The 24,299-nt window shown below is 43.7% G+C and overlaps 2 protein-coding genes across 7 annotated transcripts in view; both read right to left on the bottom strand.

Moving 5' to 3' along the window:
* The window catches only part of Lats1 (large tumor suppressor kinase 1), a 35,744-nt gene extending 28,083 nt beyond the window's left edge, over positions 1-7,661 (bottom strand). The window contains exon 1 of one of the 3 annotated variants that reach the window (XR_008221185.1): positions 7,471-7,661. The gene's annotated coding sequence lies outside the window, so the exon portion shown is untranslated. The other 2 variants (XM_052750979.1, XM_052750980.1) reach the window with 2 other exon arrangements.
* Positions 7,662-9,934: 2,273 nt separating this feature from the next.
* Positions 9,935-23,965, bottom strand: Nup43 (nucleoporin 43). Of its 4 annotated transcripts, none has more exons than XM_052750984.1 (9): positions 23,179-23,965; positions 22,268-22,368; positions 20,042-20,164; positions 18,833-18,910; positions 16,851-17,031; positions 15,335-15,470; positions 14,047-14,198; positions 12,457-12,579; positions 9,935-10,262 (listed from the first exon to the last, which is right to left on the bottom strand). In XM_052750984.1, the coding sequence occupies exons 2-9, from the start codon at positions 22,328-22,330 to the stop codon at positions 10,033-10,035; spliced, it is 1,086 nt and encodes a 361-aa protein (XP_052606944.1). In that variant the 5' UTR covers positions 22,331-22,368; positions 23,179-23,965; the 3' UTR covers positions 9,935-10,032. The 4 variants fall into 4 exon arrangements, with proteins under 4 accessions (XP_052606944.1, XP_052606942.1, XP_052606941.1 ...); XM_052750982.1 differs by having other exon boundaries at positions 23,379-23,965; XM_052750981.1 differs by having other exon boundaries at positions 23,420-23,965.
* Between the last annotated feature and the right edge of the window lie 334 nt (positions 23,966-24,299).

Here is a 24,299-nt window from a genome sequence, read left to right as displayed (position 1 = left end):
AGGTCTACACAGAGAAAACAAAACAAAAGAACAACCACCAAACCTCAGGCCATCAGGTTTGCGGTAACTGCCTTTACCTGCAGAGCTATTTTTCTGGCCCTTCGATTGTTTTTAATAAATGCATTGCAGCAGAGGTTGTATTCATGCACTACCTTCTGTCTTCCTGGGTAGCTCCAACCAAAGCCATGTCTCAGTTTTGAGCTAAGGCAGTTAAAGATTCAGATGCATTCCTTGCTTGAAGGATTTTAACAGGGTTCACTTTGAAATAGTGGGATTATAACATGGAGGAAAAGTGGGTCTCTAAATCACTACATTGAGTCCTAATGACTGCCACTGGACATGTGAATAAGACAGAAACCTCTGTTGGATTAAACCCTAAATATTCTCTTGTTACTAAAAAGCAGTATTGTTATAGCTTGAATATGACATGTCCCAGAGACTTCAGGAAGTGCATCCTAACTAAAGGAAGTAGGTCACTGGAGGTACATCCTTAAAGGACTATATTTTGTCTCAGATCCCTTTCTGACCTCCTTACTGACTGTCATGTGAGACGTTCTGCCATGCATGCCCACAACCTCCAAAACTATGAACCATAATAAGTTTTCCTACCTTAAATCATCTGAAGTAATTTGTTGCAGTGATCAAAAGTCTAAGAGAGGGGCTAGCCAGATGTCTCAGCAGGTAAAGATGTTTGTTGCCAAGCCTGATTACCTGGGTTCGATCTCTAGGATCCACTGTACAATAAGACAATCAATTCCCCAAAGTTGTCCTCTAACCTTCACATGTGTCATGGCATGTGTAAATGCACACATACACACAAATAAATGACATAGAAACATTTAAGTCTACTTACAATCGCTTCCGGGCCTTTTTGCTAAGATTACAGTATCTATCTTTCTAGATACTTACAGTATCTATCTGTCTTTATTAGTATAACATCTGACTCTTCCTCTGAGAACACTATTGCAGGTAGATTTTTGGAGCTGGGATATGGAACTGGCGCCGGATTCACACACCAACCTGATACTGCAGTCCCTCCAGGCAATCACCCCTTCAGGGGACTTCAAGACTCTTGTACTAAACACAATGGAGGCTCCCTTTGGAGCTAACACTCTTGAGGTCTTACTTTCTGTGTTGGAAGAGCATATATGCTGTGTAAGTAACCAAGAGTTTTTATACTCCACGAGCTGTTTTTTCCACCTGGGCTGTAAAGCACACACATACAAAAACCTACTTGTATGAAATTTAAAGTATTCTTAACATTTTTTTTTAATCTAACAGAAAAGTAGTATCAAAGAAGGGAGGTTATTGCTCTGACCAAATGGTTCAGAAACCTTTGGAATTGGTTTATAGGAAGAATTTTAAAAACTCTGGGGCTGTGGGCCAGAGGCTGCTGAATGATGCCTCTAGAACAGAGCTTCAATGGCAATTCTGGTGGGAGGGCAAAACCAAAACAGTAAGAGAAACACACGCAGGAACGGCTGTGCTCCGAGATTTCAGAATGGAACAGGAACTCTACTGAGAACTGAAGGAAAGGTCACCGTGTTGCACTCTGGCCAAGAACATGTCCTGAAGAATTTCCATTAAGCTGAACTGAAAGGTGATAGATAAATTTAAAGGAGAAAGTTTCCCTGGTACTCAGACTATGGCTTGGTTATTGCTGGCCGCCTTAACTGTGAACACTAGGAGGAAAAAGCAGAAGAGAAAATTTGAAAAAATGGGCAGTTTGGCCAGAAAAAGGAAATATTCAAAGTTTTAGACAAAGGATGGTATAGCTGTGAGAGAGCTGGCATTAAAAAGAAACCACTGAGCTAGGGACTGGTGGTGCACACCTTTAAACACCATGCTCAGGAGGCAGAGGCAGGCAGATCTCTGAGTACCAGGCCAGCCTGGTCTACAGAGTGAGTTCTAGGATAACCAAGCCTACACAAAGAAACTTTGTCTAAGGAAAGGAAAGGAAAGGCGAAAGGAAAGAGGAAATGAAAGGGAAAAGGAGAGGAAAAAAGGAAAGGAAAGGAGAGAGGAAGGAAGGAAGGAAAGAAAAGAAAAGAAAAGAAAAGAAAAGAAAAGAAAAGAAAAGAAAAGAAAAGAAAAGAAAAGAAAAAAGAAAGAGAGAAACCACAGGTCTGGAAAGATGAGTCAGTGGTCAAAAGCACCACTCTTCAGAGGACCAGTGTTCAATTCCCAGCATCCACTTGGCAGGTCACACTACCTGTAACTCCAGTTCCAGGGGATCCACTACCCACTTCTGGCCTTTGCCAGCAACAGGGATGCAAGTGGTACACAGACATACATACAAGGAGAATATCCAAACACATAAAGTATTTCTAAAAGAAAAAGAAATTACTGCTTTGGATCAGGATAGTAAGGAAGACGCTTTGAGAGCATCTCAGATACTGGCCAGACTCCACCCATCACAGGCTCAACATATGAAAGAGTAAGCTCATCTGATTTTCCATTAGGAAGACAGCACTTCTGGGGTGCTCTGCTTTCAGGGAGCAGCTTAGAAAGTTGTTTCCCTCAGACTCCTTTCACTGTTCTCAGTCACTCAGTCATTCACAGGCCTATGTAGCTATGTGCAGGATGGGCCCAGCTGGGAGTTGAGCTTGTAGAGGCCTTTGCAGCATTATTGAGAATTCAAGTTACAGGACTTTTAAAAGGAAAGCCTGAATATTAGGCAATGTGTTGCGGTGCCAAAGTTCTTGCAGGCAGCCTTTGAAAGAACAGTGCAAGAAATTGTTGAGGTGAAAGCCTAAACTACCAATTGGGATCCCAGGATGCTGGAAATGCCAGAAACATGGAACATATGTCAAGGAAAGCCAAAATCAGTAAATGAAGCTAGCCAAGAGATATTCCATGTCCAAATAGCAAAGCTATGGTGAAAGGGCTGTCTGCGCCCATGGTCACTCAACATTATGCTATCATGGACCCAGATGCCAGGGCTTAGTTTGGGGTCTTTGCTCCCAATCCTCCCTTTTGAAACAGATTTACTCTGGGTCACTATTAATTAGAAATATATAATTTGCTTTTTTATTTTCCAGGGGCTCACAATTATGAACTTGCCTTGAGCCTCAAGGAAGACTTTGGGTTTTTGAACAAGAGTAGAATTACTGGCACTATGAACATGCTTAGAAAACACAACTGACAGCATTTTGAAATGACCACAAGCCTTTGAGGCCTGGTGTGGGGAATGCCTCCAGAGGCTCACTTGTTAAAACCCAGGTGCCCAGTTGGTGACCCCTATTTTGGGAAGTTCCAGAAACATATGTAAAATAAGGACACTGGGCTGGGGATACACCTCAATGGTAGAGCAATTGCCTAGGATGCCCCAAACCCCAGGTTTGATCTACAATACCACAAAAAACCTGATTAAATTCTGATACTGTCAGCTCACCTTCCAGAAACGTACACCAATTTACAACTCCTTCAATGAAGTATGGCTAACATAGGCTGTATCAAATCTCAATTATCTTCATTACTATGACATATGAAAACTCAATAATCGTCAAAGAGAATTTTAAAAAGAACTCAAGGCAAAACAGCTTCCTACCCTAGAACTATCAAGGAACAATGGTGGCAGATTAGTCTTTCTAATGAACAGTCCATCATGTTACTTTCCTTTCCCACAGCCATCTACTGCTCCTTCCTTCAAGGACTCTTCCAACAGCTGTGGCTAAAGCAAAAGCTCTGGCAGCACACCGGTGGCCCAGGAGGAAGCTTAGCCCTCCCTCTGACCCCACTCCAGGGTCTCTGTGTAGCCCTGGCTGGCTGACCAGGCTAATTTCAAACTCAAAGATCTGCCTGTCTCGGCCTCCAGCTAGACTCTCAACTTTTAAACTGATTAGCAGTGTGACCCTGGGCAAGCTACTTAGTCTCTGTGCCTGTTTTTCATCTTCAAATGTAAGCAAAAATTGGATCCCTCTCATAGGGTTGTTACCGACATTAAATAAGCTCAATACCCATTTTCAACAACACCTGGCCAGCTCCCTTCAACAGCAGAGTCCTGAAAGCTGGGGGTCTTACTCTCACCTTTCTAAATCCACATTCCACCTATCCATCTCCAGACTTGTACCTCACAGTCTAACAAAGTCAACGATTGGCTCTCAGCTAACATACTTGGTGATTTTCTCCTTTAACATTCTTTCTCTCTTTTGTATTCTTGAGAGCCTCTGCCATACTTCTTCTAGAAATTATACTCGACTTCTAAGGCTTCATTCAAATGCCTCCCCTAACAGAAAAACTCTCCCAGAACCTGTTACTCCCTGAGCACAAGACACAGTTTTCCAAATATAATGTCTGTTCTTGTTATAGTCTTATTTTTCCTAGATCACAGATTCACAGAGGATTTGATGTCTTGACTTTATTTGTTTAATGGACAAAGAAACAAATCTAGAAGTAAAGTGCTCTGAATAAGATTGTCTTAATATTTATTTATTTATTTATTTATTATGTATACAGTGTTCTGTCAGCATTTTTGCCTGCATACCAGAAGAGGGCATCAGATTTCATTATAGATGGTTATGAGCTGATGCGTGGTTGCTGGGAATTGAAATCGGGACCTCTGGAAGAGCAGTCAATATTCTTAACCTCTGAGCCATCTCTCCAGTCCCAATAAGGTTATCTTGTAGTCAACTGGAGATAATGCTGGAATGGATCACACATACTCTAACCTAGCCCAAGGCACTTTTCATCACACCTATGTTTTAAGCTTTCTAGATCACACTCAAGCTTGAAAGGACAGTTAAAGTGCTTCAGAAGAAACAAAACTTCCATTAAAAAAAAATAAGGTGGGCGGTGGTGGCACATGCCTTGAATCCCAACACTCGGGAGGCAGAGGCAGGTGGATCTCTGTGAGTTCAAGGCCAGCCTGGTCTACGGAGTGAGTTCCAGGACAGCCAGGACTACACAGAGGAAACCCTGTCTTGAAAACAAAGCAAAACAAAAATTGGACCTTCTTCAAAAGTGTATTGTCTTGTCCATTAGGAAAAACAACAATAAAGAACAAAAAACAGATACAAATACACAGTAAGATTTCAAAGCTTTACATTGAAGCCAGATAAGGTGGCATACACCTTTAATCCTAGCACCCCAGAGGCCGATGAAGGAGGATCTCTGTGAATTCAAGGCCAGCCTAATCTACAGTGAGTTACAGGTCTGGCAGGGCTGTACAGTAAGAACCAGTCTCAGAAACAAACAAAATCCAAGTGTTAACTTGGGCTGGATAAAGTTTATAAAGACAACGCCTAAAACGCTTGTTGAATAAGGATATGTATTTTTCTTAGCAGCACAGTCTTTCTGCTTAGAGAGCTCTACTGACACATCCATCCACTGATATTACCTGATCAAAGGGCTAGGGAGACGGCTCAGTGGCTAAGAGCACTAGACAATCTTCCTGAGGACATGGGTTCCAATCCTAGCATCCATATTGGCAGACCATAATTGTCTGTAACCCAGTTACAAAGGATGCAACATCCTCTCCTGATCTCAGCAGACACTAGGCACAGACGGTGCACATACACACATGCAGGCAAAACATTCCCACACACATGAATACTTAGAAGAGGAGGAGGAGGAAGAAGAAAAGAGTTAACCGACCAAACGTGAAAACCCGGGGTAGGGGTGTAGGTTGGTTTGCAGAGCGCTGCTGGGCATGCACAAAGACAAGGGTTAGATACCCAGCACCACCTAAAACTAAGCTTGGTGTTATGATTGTAATCTCAGGAGAATCGTAAATTCAAGGACATCCTCAGCTACAGAGCAAATTCTAGGCCATCCTAGGCTACAGAGACCCTGTTTCAAAGACAAATAACAACAACAAAAAAAAAGGTGAAAACTGATGAGTGTGGTGACAAAAACCTAGGCAACCTAGTAAGATCCTGTCTCAAAGAAAAGAGGGTGGGGGTAGAGGGCCTCATAACCATCCATCTGTAAGTCCCTACAGACATACAGTGCTCGGTACCAGAAAAAAAATATGAAAAGAATCACATATTTGTACATTGATACTGAAAATGGTCACTTCTACTTTATAATATTATTAAACTTTTGTGGGGTAGAAAAGTCATCTAATCTAAATATCACATGTAAATGGAATTAAATAATCAGAGTAGGAAACATTCCAAGAGTATATGTATATAGAACAACAAAGACTAGCATGAAAAACAGAAACTTAAATGATGGAAATAAAGCCAGATATCATACACATAGCTTAGGAGAAGTTTTTTTTTTTTTTACTTTGAAGAGTCTCAAGACATATTCAGTCAATAATCAGGCACACAGAGAGAGTGCCTTTCCCAGCATGTGCCATGATCTAGGTTCTTGCAATAACAGCCTTTAAGAGAAACGCAAAGGCTCCTCTGACTGACTGCCTTAGGGAATCACCTGGCCCATATTACCTACCTGACTACTTAGTTAAGACAATGAAAACTGAAGGTGTCTTAGCAGTGAACCATACCTTTTTTTCCTCGTGGAGAAAAGCAAATTTAAAACATTCACGGGGCATGATGACACAGACTTTAATCCCAGAAGCAGGCAGGATCTTTTTGAGTTCAAGGTCAGCCTGATCTACATATCGAGTCTTAGGCTAATTAAGTACTTTATACTGTGACCCTGTCTTAAGAAAATTATGATAACCTTCAATAAATAATCCATGAACGTCTGTCAGCCTTCATGATGCCAGGCCTTCAGGCTAATTTCCAAACTTTGAGCGATACCATATTGTGTGAGCCTGTAACTTCTAGAGAATGCACATATTTTAAAAGTCACATTTACAGAAGTCGACAAATATTTTAACCTTGTTCCCTTAGAAAATAATCCTCATTTGCAGAAGTCGAAGTCGGGGTAAGTCACCTGCGAATCACTCTTTTCTTCGCTCCAAGCTCTCTTTTTCCCTCGATTGTCTTGCCTTCGTTTTCCACACTTATAAACACACACTGACTAAGTTGACACCGTCTCTCCCACCCCTTGCCACTAAGCGGTGACCTAACACATTGCAGCGGGCTGGAGCGAGTCCCAGGATTGCTTCCAGGTATACCCCGACCCCGAGGCCCGCTGCGAGGCAAAAGAAGCGTAGCCGGTCTGGTGCAACCTTCCGAGAAAAACAAAACAAAACACACCACCTTTCGCTTATCTGTCCTCTAAACCTGGGAGGGGCGAGGGGGGGTGGACAGCGTCGCCTCGGGCCCCCACCGGCCTCTTCCCAGCCGAACTCGCACCTCCGAGGCCGCAGTGCCCCGGGCTCTTCTTCCTGCGGCGCCGGGTGCGGCCAACCTTCATTTCCCCAGGGCAGGGCTCAGCTCGGGTCAGCGCAATCAGCCCAGTCAGGCCCGGACCCGGCCGGCTGAGCCCGCCGGTCCACAGCGGCCCCTGGACCCCCGCCAGCGGGGATGGGCGTGGGCCCCGACGGCCACCGCCCCGCCGACCAGGGCTCCGGAGAGGAGTGAGCCCCACCCGCAGCGCGGGCTCCGGACTTACCTGCAGGGGAGAGCGGGGCCCCTGGACAGCGGCCACGGGCCCGAGGGCCGGCGCCGCGGCGGCCCGGAGCCCTTCCCCGGAGGCCCCGAGGGTCGCCCGGGGTTCGGGATGGGGGCAGGGCGGGGACGCACGCCGGGGGAGCTGAGGCCGGCCAGCGCGGCCCGACGCGGGGTCGCGAGGACCTGGCTCTCCCCTCAGCACCAGGCCGTCGCCGCCGACGCCATTTTGCCTTCCACTCCGTGGAGCCGCCGCCGCCGCCGCCGCAGTCAGCCGCGGGTTTCCCGGATGTGGGCATTTCCCGGCGTCGCTTGCGCGGGGGCCGAGGACTGGGGGCTTCAGGCCGCCCCGCTGGGGCCGGGAGCGAGCGCGCCGGGCTCGTGGTCTCCCGCACGGCCGCTCGCCTGCTGCCCCGAGCCGGGGTGAGCGTCGCCTGCGGGCTCCAGTGGCCTGGAGAGTGGAGTCGGTCCCGGGACATGGCTCGGGCGCGACGCGGCGAGCGTGGGTTCCACCGGGAAAGGGCGGTGAGCGGCGCTCCGAGACCACGGACGTCTGGAGGCAAGAAGTGTGGGGCTTGAATAAAACCGGAGTCTTCGCGACCTTGGAGCGTTGTGTGTTTTTGGAATCAGCCAGATGGAGTTTTCTTGATACTGGACCTATGGATTAGCAGAGCTCGGTCACTCGGATCCGCTGGAGAGGTCGTTGTAGCCAGAAATGGAGTAACGGGGCCGTGTCAGAAGTTCTCTTATGAAATTGAATCTGCGGTCTGGGATGCATTAACTTTGGTCTTAGAATGTACTCTTCTCTTTTTGCAGGGATATGGTCCAGATAGGGGCTCTCTAGGCAATCTGGGATGGGCTGGAACTCGCATTCTCCTGCCTCACTTCCTTCCCGAGCATTGAGATTCTAAATGGTGCCAGCCAGCACTGACCCTTCTACCCCCTGTAAATACAAACACCTTCCCTAGTTCTGCCGCTAGGAAATACATGCAATTAGTATTTTTCAGATCATCTTTTGTGTGTTAAACTAAGAAGTAAAAACACTGACGTCCGTGCGTTGCCAGAAATCGAACAATGCTATCGATACAAGTGCCCTACCACTGAGCTGTCTTCACAACATTTTATAGTTTTCATTTTGAGACTGGGCCTCACTGAGTTATCCGGGCTAGCTTTGAACTCATGTTGTAGCCCAGACAAGCCTTTAAACTTGTGATCCCTCAGCTGCCTCCAGGGTAGCTGAGATAACAGGCCTGTTCCACAAAGCTCTGCTCTGCCTTTTTTCTGAGGTTAATTACTGGGTACTGTATCCAAAAGTTCAACTGTGAAACCTCAGATGATCAAATTTTGGAGGCCAGGGAAATGTTTAGTGTGGTTGCTGCCAATGCTTTAGATCTGTTGTCATAGTAAAATCCTTAGTGTGGCTTCAACCCCTGCAAATCGAGGTCCCCATTTTGTGCTTTGGTAGGTAGTTAAAATATTAAGAGGCACGTAAATTCAGTGGACCATGTCTGTTGATTTGAACGAACTATTAAAAAAAAATAAATAACCACGGAGCTGAAGCTGCTTCTTAAGAGGCTAAGTCACTGCTTTAAAGCAGAGTAGAGAGGCCCATAAAAAACCCTTGGGAAAGAAGCAGGGGAATGAGGAGTAGATGCCTGACCAAAGGCTGCAAAACCCAAACCACAGACCTCCAACCTGGAGTTGGAGCACATCATTACCAATTTTTTTTTTTTGCAATTTGATTATATGAAATTATTTCGTAAGTATTTTCAACCTTCAATTAATCAGAATAATTACCTTTGGAACACTTTCTATATTAGCACATTTTTTTAGATGTTAGAAAACTACGACTAAGTTTGAGAAATTGTAATTCTAGAATGTATATTGTTCACAATATATGATGTGAAAACATTTATTTTGGGCAGTAAATTTGGCTCATGTAAGCATGCATTGATAAGCTGGGGAATTCTTGGTATGTGATGCAGCTAGTTTTCAAGGGGAGAGGTCAACAGTTGACATCCTTTGAAATAGCTGAACCCCAAGCTGCCCTGTGTGCATAGCAACCCACCTTATCTGTTGGCTAGATAGTTTTTGAGTGTTTTCCTTGATTGTATATGCGGACGCTATGTGTCTGGCTCCTTCAGAAGTCAAAAGAGGATGACATCCCCTGGAACTGCAGTTAAAGATGGCTGAGTCACCATGTGGGTGCTGGGAATTGAACCTAGGTCCTCTGCAAGAGTATCAAGTGCTGTTACCCACTGAGCCATCTCTAGCTCTTGGCTACATGGTTAATTCACATACTTCTGCTTGGATTCTACATTGTTGTTTTTGTAGAACTGTTAAGTTAAATGAAGGCATGTGTTGAACCACACTGGTACCCCCTGATGTTCTACTTTCTGAAGATCAATCATTGATCAGAGTCTAATAGGCTTGGGGGAGGAGCCAGCCAATAAGCCAAAACTGGGCACTGCCCCATTAACAACAGTTTACTATTTCCTTGCAAATACCACACTTGCTTATGATAGAATTTACACACGATGGAATTGATAACTGGGTTTTTTCACTTTCATGAAAATAGTTGTCTGGTAACATAAATGGCTTCTGCATCAGTCCCACAAACAAGACAGGGACCTAAAACATCCAAACTGTTTACAGACAGAGTCCTGCTGGGAAGCAAGCTTGTGATTTCAATTCGGTCTTTGGCAGGATCTGTGCTGAGCCAGGAACTTATTAGAGACTGGTGAACACTGGCCTGGTTACTTATACTATGAGATAGGAAAGTACTGCTTCTTCCTCCTGTGAGAAGAAAAGAGGAAAAAAAACCATTAAGATGGCCTTATGAGACACCATGTCCAAGGCAACTTGTAATACAGAAATGTTTATTGGGGCTCAGGATCCACTGCGTTAGAATCCATGACTATCATGGAGGCATGGCACCAGGCAGGCAGAAATAGCCCTGAAGCATTAGCTGAATTTACATCCTGATGCACAGACAGTGACACTTGGGAATGGCCTTTGCTTTTGGAATCTCTGAGCCCACCCTCAGTGACATATCCTGTCCAACCAGGCCACACCTAATCTTTCCCAAACAGTTCTACCAACTGGGGACCAGTCATTCAAATACATGAGCCTATGGTGGCCATTCTCATTCAACCCACAAAGACTAACTTCCTATCACTAAACATAAAGCTTCTGTTGATACTACAAAAAGGTAGTAATTCCAATGAATCTAACTCCATTAAATCAGGGTTATGTGGGGACTGAATAAGCACAAGATGATAAAAAAAATTCTACTAATTCATCTTTTCTTGTTTTTTGTTCTTTGAGACGGGGTCTCTCTATATAGTCCTGGCTGTCCTGAACTACTTATGTAGACTAGGCTGGCCTCAAACGTTCAGAGATCTGCCTGAGTGCTGGGATTAAAGGAGTGCACCACCACACCCAGTTTCTATCAAGTCATCTTAAAATTTTTTATTACATTTATTATGTGTGCATGCATGATGCATGTAGCCACAACCAAAGGAGAAAGCAAAAGGAAAGATTTGTTTTAATTATGTGTATATGTATATAGATCATAGAGATCAGAAGGTATCTTGTAGGAATCTGTTCTCTCCTCCATCACATGGGTCCTGGGAATCAAACTCGGGTGTCAGTCTTGGTGGCAGTACCTTTACCACTAAGTCATTGCTCTAGCCACATGTCATCTTTTTGACTAAAAACTTATTCAGTGTTAGTAAATACTAAACATTTGAAGGGAAAATATGGATACCAAAGTTGTAGTCTTAAGTAAAACAAATTTAGTTGTTCCCCATTTTTCTGTTTATTATCTTAATGAAAAATCGCAGAGGGGTGCCATAAAGAACCAAAAATAAGGAAAAAAAAAGAACCCAAAGTGTACACAAAAATTTAAGTTCCTCACTTGGGAGGTGAAGGATCTCTGTGAGTTCAATGCCAGCCTGGGCTACATAGAGAGAACCAGTCTCAAAACCAACCAAACAAACAAAGGTAAAGTTCCTAGTTCAAATGAATGAATTTATAGGGGCCCAAGAGATGGCTCAGCTGTTAAGAACACATACTGTTCTTGATCTGGGTTCACTTCCCAGCACCTAAGACAGATGGCTCACAACCACCTATAACTCCAGCTTCAGGGGATCTGCATCCCTCTTCTGGTCTCTGCTGCCAGCTACACATATATACACATACATGAATGTAAACACACATAATATACAATTAAAACAAATCTTTCTTTTTGCTTTAGCCTTTGGTTATTTTATGTGTCTGGGTGTTTTGCCTGCATATATGTTGGTACACCATGTATGTGCCTGGTACATGGAGAAGAAGCCATTGGATCCCCTGGAATTACAGGGTCCTCTGGAAGAGCAGCCAGCGCTCTTAACTGCTGAATCCTCTCTTCAGCCTGCCCTCTTTGTTTTTTGTTTTTGTTTTGAGACAAGGTCCCATGTAGCCCAGGCTGGCCTCAAACTCAAGTCTGTAGCTTAGGATGGACTTAAACTGATCACCCTACCTGCCTCCACCTCTCAACTGCTGGGAGGTTCCACGAAGGCCTGTCTTGCCCTTTTCCTTGATCCTCCTGGTCTGCCTACCTCTCTACACAGAAAACTTTTGTGTATTTTTCAGAGTTGCTTTCTGTTTCATTCCACTGTGGTCAGTGCTTTTAACCAGCAAGACTATGCAAGCTAGAGAGATGGCCTCTGTGGGCACTGCACACATTGCAGATCCCCTGAAACTGGAATTACAGACATACATGCAGACAAAAGACTCATACATGTCAAATAAAAGTAAATCTAAAACACAAACAAAACAAGAGAATGTGAGCCAGTTTGGTGGCACATACCTTTGATTCTAGGACTCAGGAGGCAGAGGCAGGCAGATCTTTGTGAGTTTGAGGCCAGCCTGGTCTACAAAGCAAGAAAGATCCTGACTCAAGTTGAGATTTAAAAGATTCTGAAGCAGCACCCAGGAACTTTACCTTGGTGAAAGAGAGAAGACTTTTCGGGTCCATTTGTGGAGGCATCCCAATGCCAGAGGGATCCATCTTCAGAACAAGTAAACAGATGATCCGGGTTGGATGGGTGGAAGTGGACCTCCCACACTAAGAGACAGAGGGAATCGATTTTAATAGTCCATAAACGACTTAACAGTTACTCATATACAAGTACTGGCTTTTTTCCATCTGCACGTTATAGTCACCAAAAGATTACATTCTATCACTTTTTTACCTTTGAAGCCATTGATTTTCAACTGACTTAAAAGTTTATAGGCTCCCCAGCTCATTTGCACAGGAATAAGCTGCTCGATTTTTATCTATTAGTGTGATTCCAGCAGCTGGGAGACAGAGGTTTGCCTTGAACTCCTAATCCTGCTGCCTCTGCTTCCCAGCTGCTGGGATCACACATGCCTGGCTGACCATTTCTTAAACAGGGTCAAGCTGCAGTACTGGTTTGTTTCCTTTCTTGTATTTCTATTTGAGCAAAGGCCATAAGAGAGTGTCAGAACCTCTGGGACTAGAGTAATCATTAGAAGTTATAGCCGGGCAGCAGTGGTGCATGTCTTCAGTCCCAACACTCCGGAGGCAGAGCCAGAGGGATCTCTGTGAGTTTGAGGCCTGCCTGCTCTACAGAGCGAGATCCAGGACAGGCACTAAAACTACACAGAGAAACCCTGTCTCAAAAAAACAAAAAAGTTATGAGTCAGCATGTGGGTGCTGGGAATAGAACATGGGTTCTCTGGAAGAGTCATCTTTCCAACCCCTTGATTTTTTTGAATAATGAAATGATAAACAAAGAGTCCCGTTCTCAAAAAGCAAGTATGAAACAAAAGGATCAGTTGGAGCTTGGGATATAGCTCAGGGGCAGAGCAGAGCACTTTATGAGGTCCTGGCCAAGTCCCCAGTAATGAGGAGTGGGAATCTATTTTATCAGAGTGGTGGCTCATGGCTGTAATCTCAGCACTTAGGAAGCCGAGGCAGGAGGACTTGGTAAGGTGGAGTCCAGTCTGGGCTACACAGTAAGCACCAGGCTAACCTAACCTGGGTTACCCATCTCAAAACTCCACAAAACTAATTAATTAATGAGCAAATTAGCAAATGTGAAGTGATAATTTTATACAGAACAATCAGTAATCTGATAACATGCAATAGGACAGTTTGGCCCATTGATTCTATTTCTAAAAAAACAAACAAAAAAAAAACACTAAGAAAATCAGCTCAGTAAGATGGGTAGTAATAGTGCATGTGCCTTTAATCCCAGTGCTCAGGAGGCAGAGGCAGGCGGATCTCTGTGAGTTCAAGGCCAGTCTGGTTTACAGCGTGAGTTCTAGGACAGCCAGGGCTACACAAAGAAACCCTGTCTCAAAAAAACCAAAGGAGGGGAAAAAGCGCATGCAGTAATACTGCAGTTCTAGATATAAAACATTAAAGAGCTTAAACACAGAAAAGGAATACCTAGCTTATACCATGTAGATATTAAAAACTTTAATGTGAAATGATCCCTATGTATCATTATATGCTTATGTGAGTGACTCATCCAACAGAAACCTTCTGCATCTCCACAATACTTACTTTCAGCCTCATGAGCCTTAAGTAAAGATACGGGCATGGTGCCTTGTCTAACATCCCAAATACTCAACATCCCGTCCTGGCCACCAGTAGCTACAACATGCTGCTGGTTGGGATGTCTGTCAACACAGTGGAGCGGCACTCGGTCACCAGTCCTTTTAAAGAAGATAGGACAATATCAAAGATGTGCGAAAGGACAATTTATCTTTGCATAACAAGAAGCTTACTTTATGTGGCTGGAGATACTAAATCTTAGTGATGCCAAAAATTTTTAACTAAATTAAATATACTTATAAATAATAAAGTTTTAGAATTAAAGGCTACAATTACTCATTGTTCAATTTGGAAACACAGGAAGCAAAACAACAGAATGGTAAGATGTGTAAGAAAGATTTCCTTTGAAAAGTATGTGTCAAGCTGAAGAGCTGGCTCAGCAGTTACTCACAGGTGCTATCCAGAGACCTGAGTTCAATTCATTGCACCCGTATCACTGGCTCACAGTCACCTGGAACCCCAGCTCCAGCCCATAAACCTGTCCTTCGGGTACCTGCAATCATGTGTACATAGCCACACAGACACATACAGTTTAGCTAAAAATAAATTTAAAAATAAAAATATGTATAAATTACACCAACTGTTTTATGCCTATGCTCTTAATTTAAATTTTTAAAAAAGTCTGATACTGCATTTTAGTTTCTTGAGAGAGCAGCAAAGGTCACACATCTAGAAAGGGTGATTTCAGCTCTAAAAAAATTATCTTGAATTACATTTTCTTCTGAAATCACATCTACAGTGTATTTTACTCACTACCGATACAATCATTTGATAAACAGCAACAAGTTCTCTGTTCAACAGTATACACTTCAAATACATAAGGCTCTGAATCAATACAACAAACACTTGCTGAATTTAGGATGGCAGAATCAACTCCATCACGTTATCCTTGCTTTATCAAATGAATCATGCACCAGTGTCTCTGAAATGCATTGGAATGCAAAGCTGGGGGATGGGAACAAAATGGCTCAGCAGTTAAGAGCACAGGCTGCTCTTCAGAGGACTTGGGTTCAATTCCAGCACCCAGCAACACACAACCGTCTATAACTCCAGTGCCAGGGAGTCCAGTGCCCTCTTCTGGCCTCTGAGGCATGACATGCATGTGGTGTGCACATACACAAGCAAGACAAAACACCCATACACATAAAAATAAATTTAAAAAAATGCAAAGTTGACTGCAGCAACCAACCCAACATAACTCTGTATCACCCTACTGAAGTGACAAATCAAAACTTACAGTGATAGTATCTGACAGGGCTCACTTCCCTGCTGTCTGAAATCCCATATTTTTAGCTGTCCAATTGAGTTGACTGTAACGATCTCAGGAGTTCGAAGGAAGGTCACAGCATGCAGTGTACTGCTGTCCGCATTATCTGCACGTTTTAGAAATGGAAGCAGGTGTTAACAGGCCCCTTTTAGAACACTGGTTGAAACATTAGTTTCTAATGACTCAGCATACTTTTTAATGGAGAAATGTGGAGTAAAATACATGCCTAGATGTTCTCTTCCTCTCTCTGGTAGAGAGCATCACTCACAGGGCTGCTGTTTTCTAAATGCAGGGCTGATTTACCATTTTGTTTTTCTATTTCCTCTTAAGATTGCTATACTAAATTCTATCTTTTTTTTTTAATTTTATTTATTTATTTATTTATTTATTTATTTTTGCTTTTTCAAGACAGGGTTTCCTCTGTGTAGCTTTGGAGCCTGTCCTGGAACTCACTCTGTAGACCAGGCTGGCCTCAAACTCAGAGATCCACCTGGCTCTGCCTCCCAAGTGCTGGGATTAAAGGCGTGCACCACCACTGCCCAGCTTATTTTTTGGTTTTTCAAGACAGGGTTTCATTGTGTAACCTGGCTGTCCTGGAACTCAATCTGTAGACCAGGCTGGCCTTGAACTCACAGCCTCTGCCTCCTGGGTGCTGGGATTAAAAGCATGAGCCACCACAGCTTGGCTTTTTATAATGGTTTTTTTCTTGGATTTCCTGGAGTGTTTAGACCTGAGGCACACGATACATACTTCCAAACTTAACTTGTACCACTTCTGTACATTGCCAGCACGCAGCAGCCCTTAGCAATTAAGCAAGTGTTATAACTCAGAAATTAAACAATTAGAACAAAGAACACAAGAAACTGATGCCTGGGTGCAGTCCTTGGAGATTCTCATCTAAGAGGTCTAGAGTGGGACCAAGACTCTCCTCAGGCAAGTCTGAGGGAAGCAGCTAAGAACCAGACACCTCACTAGCCCAGGTCTAAACAGCCCCGGGAGTCTACCATTCCCTGCTGCTAAAGATACCTAACTTCTGTTGCTATGCATTCAACACTCTGCAATCTGATCCCAGTGTACCTTTCTAGCTTCACCTTTCACCTCTCCAATAACAAATATCTAATGTCAGCTCACCATATACTTTGTCATTTGCTATCTGGTTTATCCTGACTATCACCCTGACTATTACCATGCTATTCCCCCTTTTCTGGTGTATCATATTTTAGTATTGTTTATGGTACAGAATCAAGAATATATTAATTGCCACTTGCTCCACAATTATGTGATAATTCCTTCTAGCTAAAAACAAAACACCACCACTTAATAATATCTTTCTGCTCTTTTATCAGTTATTTACACTGGCCTTATCCACACACTGTCTTATAAAGGGACCCTGCCATGTGTATTTTCACACTCTTCAAACACTTAAAACCATGTTTACTTAGTCCAATTACTATGCAGTGGATAGAAGAAACAGGGTTGCTCTCACCTATCGTTCTTACGGCCTCCTTGTGATCGACTCTGAAGAGATTTATTCGCCCATCCTCTCCGACAGTGACAATCTCTGGGTTGTCACACACGATCCCTGTACATGGTGCACTGCCGTAGGAAGGACTGCCGGGACCTGTGTGGTGGTGAGCTGCCGGCCACTGCTGATTGACGGACAGGGTCTAGGCATCAGAGATGAGCACACTATTAACCAGAGCAAAGGTCTAAGGAATGAGCCCCTCTCCCCAGGAAGTTTTGTTTTTTTTTGAGACAGGACTTCCAAGTGTTTGGGATTATAAGTGAGCCACCATGCCTGCCTAATAACTATTTTTTGATTGTGTCTCATGTCCTTGTAGAAGAAAGAACAATTCTCCCTATTTCTTTGTATTTGAGCAAACTGATGTTTAGAAACTACTTCCATCAAATTTCTCTACATTCTAATTAGACTCACCACTTTATCGCAAACTAATGATTTTTGTTACCAGGTAGCAGAATGTTCAAATATTTTTTAAAAATTTATGGGGGCCGGGCGGTGATGGCGCACGCCTTTAATCCCAGCACTCGGGAGGCAGAGCCAGGCGGATCTCTGTGAGTTCGAGGCCAGCCTGGGCTACCAAGTGAGTTCCAGGAAAGGCGCAAAGCTACACAGAGAAACCCTGTCTCGAAAAACAAACAAACAAACAAACAAAAAAAAAAATTTATGGGAATAAAATAATATATAAGGGACTAACCTCTACATCTTTTTCTACATGTTTCCATTAAGAAAACGAATTACCCGGGCGTTGGTGCCACACGCCTTTAATCCCAGCACTCGGGAAGCAGAGGCAGAGGCAGGTGAATCCCTGTGAGTTCAAGGCCAGCCTGGTCTACAGAGTGAGTTCCATGACAGGCTCCAAACACTACACAGAGTAACCCTGTCTCAAAAAACCAAAGAGAGAAAATAAAAAAAAATAAAAAAAAAATAAAAAAAAAGGAAACGAATTAAAGCTGGGCATGATGGCACACACCTTTGATCCTTTGATCCCAACACTCAGGAAGCAGAGGCAGGTGGATCTCTTAGTTTAATGCCAGCCTGGTCTACATAGTGAATTCTAGACCAGCCTGATGTACATAGTGAGCTCCTGTCTCAAAAAACAAAAAAGCGCGCACGCCCCTGAATTTATGTGCACTACATATACGCAGATGCCTGCTCAGGCCAGAAGTGTACATTTGATTCTCTAGAGTTGGAGTTTTAAGCTATTGTAAGGCACCTGGTGTGGGTGCTGGGAATGGAACCAGAGTTCTCTCCAAGAGTAGTACAAAGTCTTAACTGCTGAGCTGCCTCCCCAGCAGCCACAAGAGAGAGGTCTTTAGGTAGTGGGTCCTCTCAAGACCTGGTTCTACCCATAAAAACAGCTGTCCCCACCCCCCTTTGTGGTTTTTAAGCTAGAAGCCGAGCATGCATACGTGCTTGCTTACTCACGTTCCCCATTCAACCCTGTAAAAGACCATCAGAGGTGCTGACAAAACACTAAGGAAAATTACCACCAGCAGATGTTAGAGTAATGAACACAGTTTATTTAAAGGATGTCCAATTTCCGTAGAAGCAAACGTAAGCATGATGCAGACTTCATCAAAAAGTAATATGGGGCTAGGGGTAAAGCTCAGTGTAAGAATGCATGCTTTGACCCTCACCAACCCCTAAAAAGTGGACAGTATCCTCTCCTATTGTGACTTTCTTTTAAGGTAAGGTTGTGCTGTGTTGTCCAGGCTAGTCTTGAGCTACTGTGATCAAAGAATTCATTTCTCTCAACCTCTGGAACCGTGGAAGCTCCAGGAGTGTGCCCATGACTGACTCCCTTCATGTTTAAACACTGTAAAACACTATGAACTCATTACACACAATCTTCTGTAAGCCTCCTCAGGAATAATTAAAATACAAATAAGTAAATAAAATACAAAAAGTAAACAAAAAAGTTCACTTTCCCAACGAAAGTTCTTTACCTGGTTATTTGGATGGTGAAGGAACACTGTTACACATCCCGTTGACGAAGCAGCTACAATTCTTTCCTGGTCAAAAAACTAAACAGAAAATTTCTGCATATTACTATAGATTTGGAAATATTAATGAGAAAAAAGTGCCTTACTTCAACTTGACTAACAGCAAATCCTGTAAGAATTTAAAGAAGCAAACAGCCTATAAACACTAAGCAAATGAGATGTGTTATATTTTTTATATAAATTAGGAGTATTTTCATGAAGGATGAATAGTTAAGTTTAAAATTCTACTCCATATTTTTAATTTTGGGCTGCAATGATAAAAGTTTAGAAATGTCTTATTCCTAAGCATAGGCAGCTTTTTACTGAGTAAAATGCATGGCATCTGAATTCATATAGAATTTCTTTTTGATGAGGGGGGAGGAGCTCTCTGTTGCCCACACACATTTTGAGCTCCTATTACTTCAGCTTCCTAAGGAACTGGGACTACAAGCATCTATCACCAGTCCAGCTTTGAAAATCTATTACTGGTCCTGAGATCTTTTTAAATAACGTAAGTTCTCTGAGTCTTAATAAACCTTGAACATGAAAACACTGATTTTTACTAAGTTGCTAAAGGAACCACAGAAGAACAATCCTGCACAGTATTTTTTATATATGTTCAAAAGATACCATTCTCATCTATCTGATAAGTGAGGTAGTGAACAGTACTTGAGGGCTGGGATACATACACTCACAGGTAGAGAGCACTTCCCTAGGACATGTGAGGTCCTGAGATCATCCTCATCACACACAACTCATGATAAAACGTGACTCACAGACATGTAATGCAAATTAACATACCTGTATAAAACTCACCAAACAGCGTTTGGCACGTAGATGGGCAAATACTATTGTCTTTGAGATAAGGTCTCACTACATAGCCCAGGCTGGCCTTGTGAGTCCCTCCTGCCTCTGCCTCCCATGGACTGGAATTAGAGGCTGGCACCCCCAGGCCAGGCTTGAGCAATTAATTTTAAAACTGAGTGACCTGAATTCACTTTCTTAGCCACACTTCTGTCACTAAGTGCCTGAACAATGATGTGGCAAATTACAATTCAGAGGTTAGTGTCCTGTGGACCAGGGGTGAGAGCAGACAAACTAGAAGGTGCTACATTACCTCTAAATGTATTCTCAAATTTCCAAAGTTAGCTTTGGGGGACAACTCAGATTTACCTGCAAATCCATGACATCACCATGATGTCTGATATCGCACAGCAATTGATGGTCTCCTTCAAACCCTCCGTCAGAATCCAAATTCCCAAAATCTCCAATAGACCATAGTGAGACGCAATTTTCCTGCAAAGCAGAAAGTTTTATCTTGGGGGTGACGAAAATGTCAACTCTAGGAAAGCAAAATTCAGACTGCCTTTCGGGCGACCTTGCTTCTTCAAAAGCATCTCAAGACAAACGACATGGTAAGAGCTGAAAAGATCAGAGATGTGGCCTGGTTCGGACGGTATGACTACACACTTGGGGGAGGGTTTAAAACCAGATCCGAGGCTCAGATACCCCACCAGGGCTCTCAGGTAAGCGGGCAGCCAAGCAGGAGACTGGCAAGCCAGAGGCTGCATTCGCGCGCCAGCGCGGGGGGCGTGGAGCAGAGCAGCCGCGGCCGCCCGGGACCGGGTACCTCATTGTCCCAAGAGCCCGTAGCGAAGGTCTCTGCGGTCTGCAGGCTCCCGGAAGGCACAGGCCGCCAGCGGGTTTTGCTAATTTTCTGAGACACGAACTTAGCATAAATTTCCTCCATGCTGAAATCTACTAGAAGGTTCAGCAGAAAGCGCACTGCGCGCTCCTCAGGTCCGCCCCTTCCTGCGCAGTTCTGATTGGATGAGAACTCACGGGGCAGACGGTGGCTGCAGGGAGCCAATTCTCGACAGCAGTAGGACGCGCCAGCCCCTGGACTGAAGGCGTCTGATGCTCAGTCTTTGCATCTGAACAAAGACCGGGCACCTAAAACCTTCAGCAATAAGACACACTTCTAAGGCGAAATCAGTCTAGGAACACTGACAATATACCATTTGTCCAATAACTGTGTAATAATGCTAGAAGTTTGTTTTATTTATTTTCTTCTTTATAAAAAACTTTATTATAAAAATGTTGCAAATAAAAAAATCATCACACACCAAAATTAACTTGACCCAAAGACTATACAATCTAATGAACTTCTATACATTTAGCGCAGCCATTCAGAAGCTGTGGAGCTTCATACTGGATTTTATACTTCCACTATCTAATTATATTTATTTTATTTTATTATCGAATATATTTTTATGCACTTATCCACCACCAACCCCCCAAAAAATCCATGACAGATTCAGAGATTGGAAAACGATTAGATTTATTATTCTTTTTGATAAATCTTTTTTTTTTTTTTTTTTTTTTTTTTAAAGATTTATTTATTTATTATGTATACAGAAGAGGGCGCCAGATCTCATTATAGATGGTTGTGAGCCACCATGTGGTTGCTGGGAATTGAACTCAGGACCTCTGGAAGAGCAGTCAGTGCTCTCAACCTCTGAGCCATCTCTCCAGCCCTGATAAATCTTTAAAAATATTTTTTAATTTTTTTTTTTTTCCGAGACAGGGTTTCTCCGTGTAGTTTTGGTGCCTGTCCTGGAACTTACTCTGTAGCCCCGGCTGGCCTCGAACTCACAGAGATCCGCCTGGCTCTTCCTCCTGAGTGCTGGGACTAAACCGCTGCCCAGCTTAATTTTTTAAAGAGACTTTTAAATTTTATGTGTGTGAATGTTTTGTTTCCATGTATGTTTGTGCCTATTGTGTGTATTCATGTCTGGTGGTAAGGCCTGAAGAGGGGGTTAGAGTCCCCGGAACTGGAGTTACAGAAGGTTGTGAACTGCCATATGGGTGCTAGGAAATGAACTCAGGTCCTCTGGAAGAACAATGTGTATTTTCAACTGCTGACCTATCTTTCCAGCCCCTAAAAATAACTTCATTTTTACTTTACTTCAAGTTATTCATATGTACATGTCTGCATGTGTATATGTGCATGTGAGGGCAGGCGCCTGAAGAGGCCCTGGATATCCTAAAGCTGGGGTTATTGGCAGGTGTGAGCCGTACCTATGTGGGAACTGAGAAGCCAACTCTAGGCCTCTGGAAGAACAGCAAATACTTTTAACTGCTGAGTCATCTCTCTAGTCTTGTCAGAGAAAAATCTAAGAGTAAAAATTTTTAAAAAAATTGCAGGAGGAAACGTACCAGCCACAAGCTCTTAGTTGAACTTCATTGCACATAGAAAATGTTTTCAAAAACCTTACGGCTGGAGAGCTTATTCAACAACTAGCAGCACTTGCTGTTCTTCTAGATGGCATGGGTTCAGTTCCCAGCACGTACATCACTGCTCACAGTTGTCCGTTGGTACACACGTGGCGTACATACCCACACGCAGACAAAACCATGTCCGGCAGATCTCTGTCCGTTTGAGGCCAGTCTGGTCTCCATAATGAGTTCCGAAACAGTCAGAGCGATATAGTGAGACCCTATCAAAAACAAAAACAAAACAAACCACTCATACACATAAAATAATCCTTAAAAAAAAATGTTGAACCCCCTAAGCTGGGACGGAGTGTGTAGCTCAGGATTAGGATTCCAGTCAGCCACCATGAGTGCCGGGAATTGAAGCCAGGTCCTCTGGAAGAGAAACCTGTGCTCTTAACTGCTGAGCCATCTCTCCAGGCCCTCTGGTTTTAGTTTTGATACCTCTTTTTCTTGCTCTGTAAATCTGGTCAGTTTACTTCTATATGAAATTAATGTGTTTGCTGAGAACTGTCACCAGGCCCTGAATCCTAGTTCTGTGCTGCCTCTGAGCTGCTGGTAACACCTATAATATCCCTCCACTCCTCGCTACTTCTCATAGCCCTGTCTGCCCTTCAAGGACCAATACCTCTGTGTACTTTTTTCTGATACCTCCAGCCCATGTTGTTCTAACTAGACCCAACACTACTAGCTAGAGATTCTAGATAGTTTTAATCCTAGATTTCATGACTAGAATGTAAATCCTACATAATTTGAGAGGAAGGACTTTTTGGTTTATCTATTCTCCCTTATACTATAGGAATTCAAAACTGCATTGGCAGTTTCTTTAAAAGGGGTCGTGATACATTATGAGAGTTATCAGATTGTGAAGAGCTCGAGTTTTTTGTTTTTCAGCATGAAGACTGTTACCCAACCTGACCATTTCTGCCCCCATACAATATGCCAGTCACTGAAATGGTAGGTTTTGCAAAAGACAGTTTATGAAGTGACCAATCATTCACAAACGTTGAAATCAAGTCTCCCAACGGCCTCACCTAAACTGAGGTTGGGTGGTAGTTACGGTCTGAGGAGTGGGAAAAGGTAACGATTAAAGTCAGCTATAACCATCATGACCCTCTTCCAGGCCATGCTACAGGAAAGCACAGTCAGATGAAGGTACCTAACAGCTAGAAGATTCTAGACTGAACTTTTACTCAAGACTCGAAGACAAGATAGTATTGGATAGGAAACTAACTAAAATTCGTTGCTTGATCCTTAAAGTTGAAGAACACTGACATTTATAGTTACAGGATCCATGAAAACAGATAATGATCATTTCAGATTGAAAGGATGTTGAGTGTTGCATTTGACGAAGTTTGGTAAGAACTGTAATTTGGACATTGCTCCTAAAGTCATAGCGCACCACAGATGTCTTGTTTCCTTCCTGAAAGTTTACTGGAGCAATGGCTGCGTCTCAATTTTAGTTAGCACACTCTGGATGCGGCAGGCAGTGTTTCCTGTCAACTTCTCAGAATCTAGCAGAGATGGAAAGAATAAAACTAGTGTCCAGTCTCAGGGTGTAATTTGTGAGGCTTCGTCAGTTGAAACTCACACTTGGGTAGGAAGAATAACACTTTCACCATAGGATACTTTGGTATTTTGTAACCAACTACAGCTCTCGGCCAGTCTTGCTCTCAACCAGAAAAACATCCCTACCCCCAAGTCCGTGTCACCGTATTCTTCCACCTTGATTTTGCTTTTTTAGAGCTGAAAACAAACCAGAGCCCGAAAGCCTCTGCTTAGCCAGCACCGTCTTTGTGACAGAGGCTGGTGGACTTAGAGCTGGAAGAGGGCCTTTGCCCTTGGGCTCGGTTCAAATGATTATTCTGGCCCCATCACACAAGCCTTGACTCCTCTACCAGCCTAAACGTTAGTGCACCGGGTTGGGTGAGGCAGGACGGAGGGTAGCCCAACCATCTAGCAATCTGCACAGCCATAGGAGCAGACCCGCCGCTCGCAACAGCTGACGGAGCGGCGACTGCGGAGCCCGAAGCGGCGACACACGTCGGACCCGCCATCCCGCCGCCGCGCTGGCTCAGCCGGAGCTGCAGCCAGGAACGAGTCCCACCGCGCAGGACGCCACCCCGCCGACGGCGGGACGGAATCGGACGCCAGC

Source organism: Peromyscus californicus, unplaced genomic scaffold (genome assembly GCF_007827085.1).
Source record: "Peromyscus californicus insignis strain IS unplaced genomic scaffold, ASM782708v3 Scaffold_22__1_contigs__length_63687245, whole genome shotgun sequence".
NCBI lineage: Eukaryota > Metazoa > Chordata > Mammalia > Rodentia > Cricetidae > Peromyscus > Peromyscus californicus.
Note: the sequence above shows the minus strand (reverse complement) of the source record. Positions and strands in the feature narration are given on the sequence as shown.

Excerpts from the sequence above, each read along its gene's own strand:
- Nup43 (XM_052750981.1), bottom strand. The coding sequence starts at position 23,489 with ATGCAACACTCAACATCCTTTCAATCTGAAATGATCATTATCTGTTTT. Across the intron at positions 20,165-22,267 it reads ATGGTTTTGTCTGCGTGTGG|GAAAATTGCGTCTCACTATG; the intron begins GTATGTACGCCA and ends TCTGCTTTGCAG. Across the intron at positions 15,471-16,850 it reads GGAGGCCGTAAGAACGATAG|ATAATGCGGACAGCAGTACA; the intron begins GTGAGAGCAACC and ends TAAAACGTGCAG.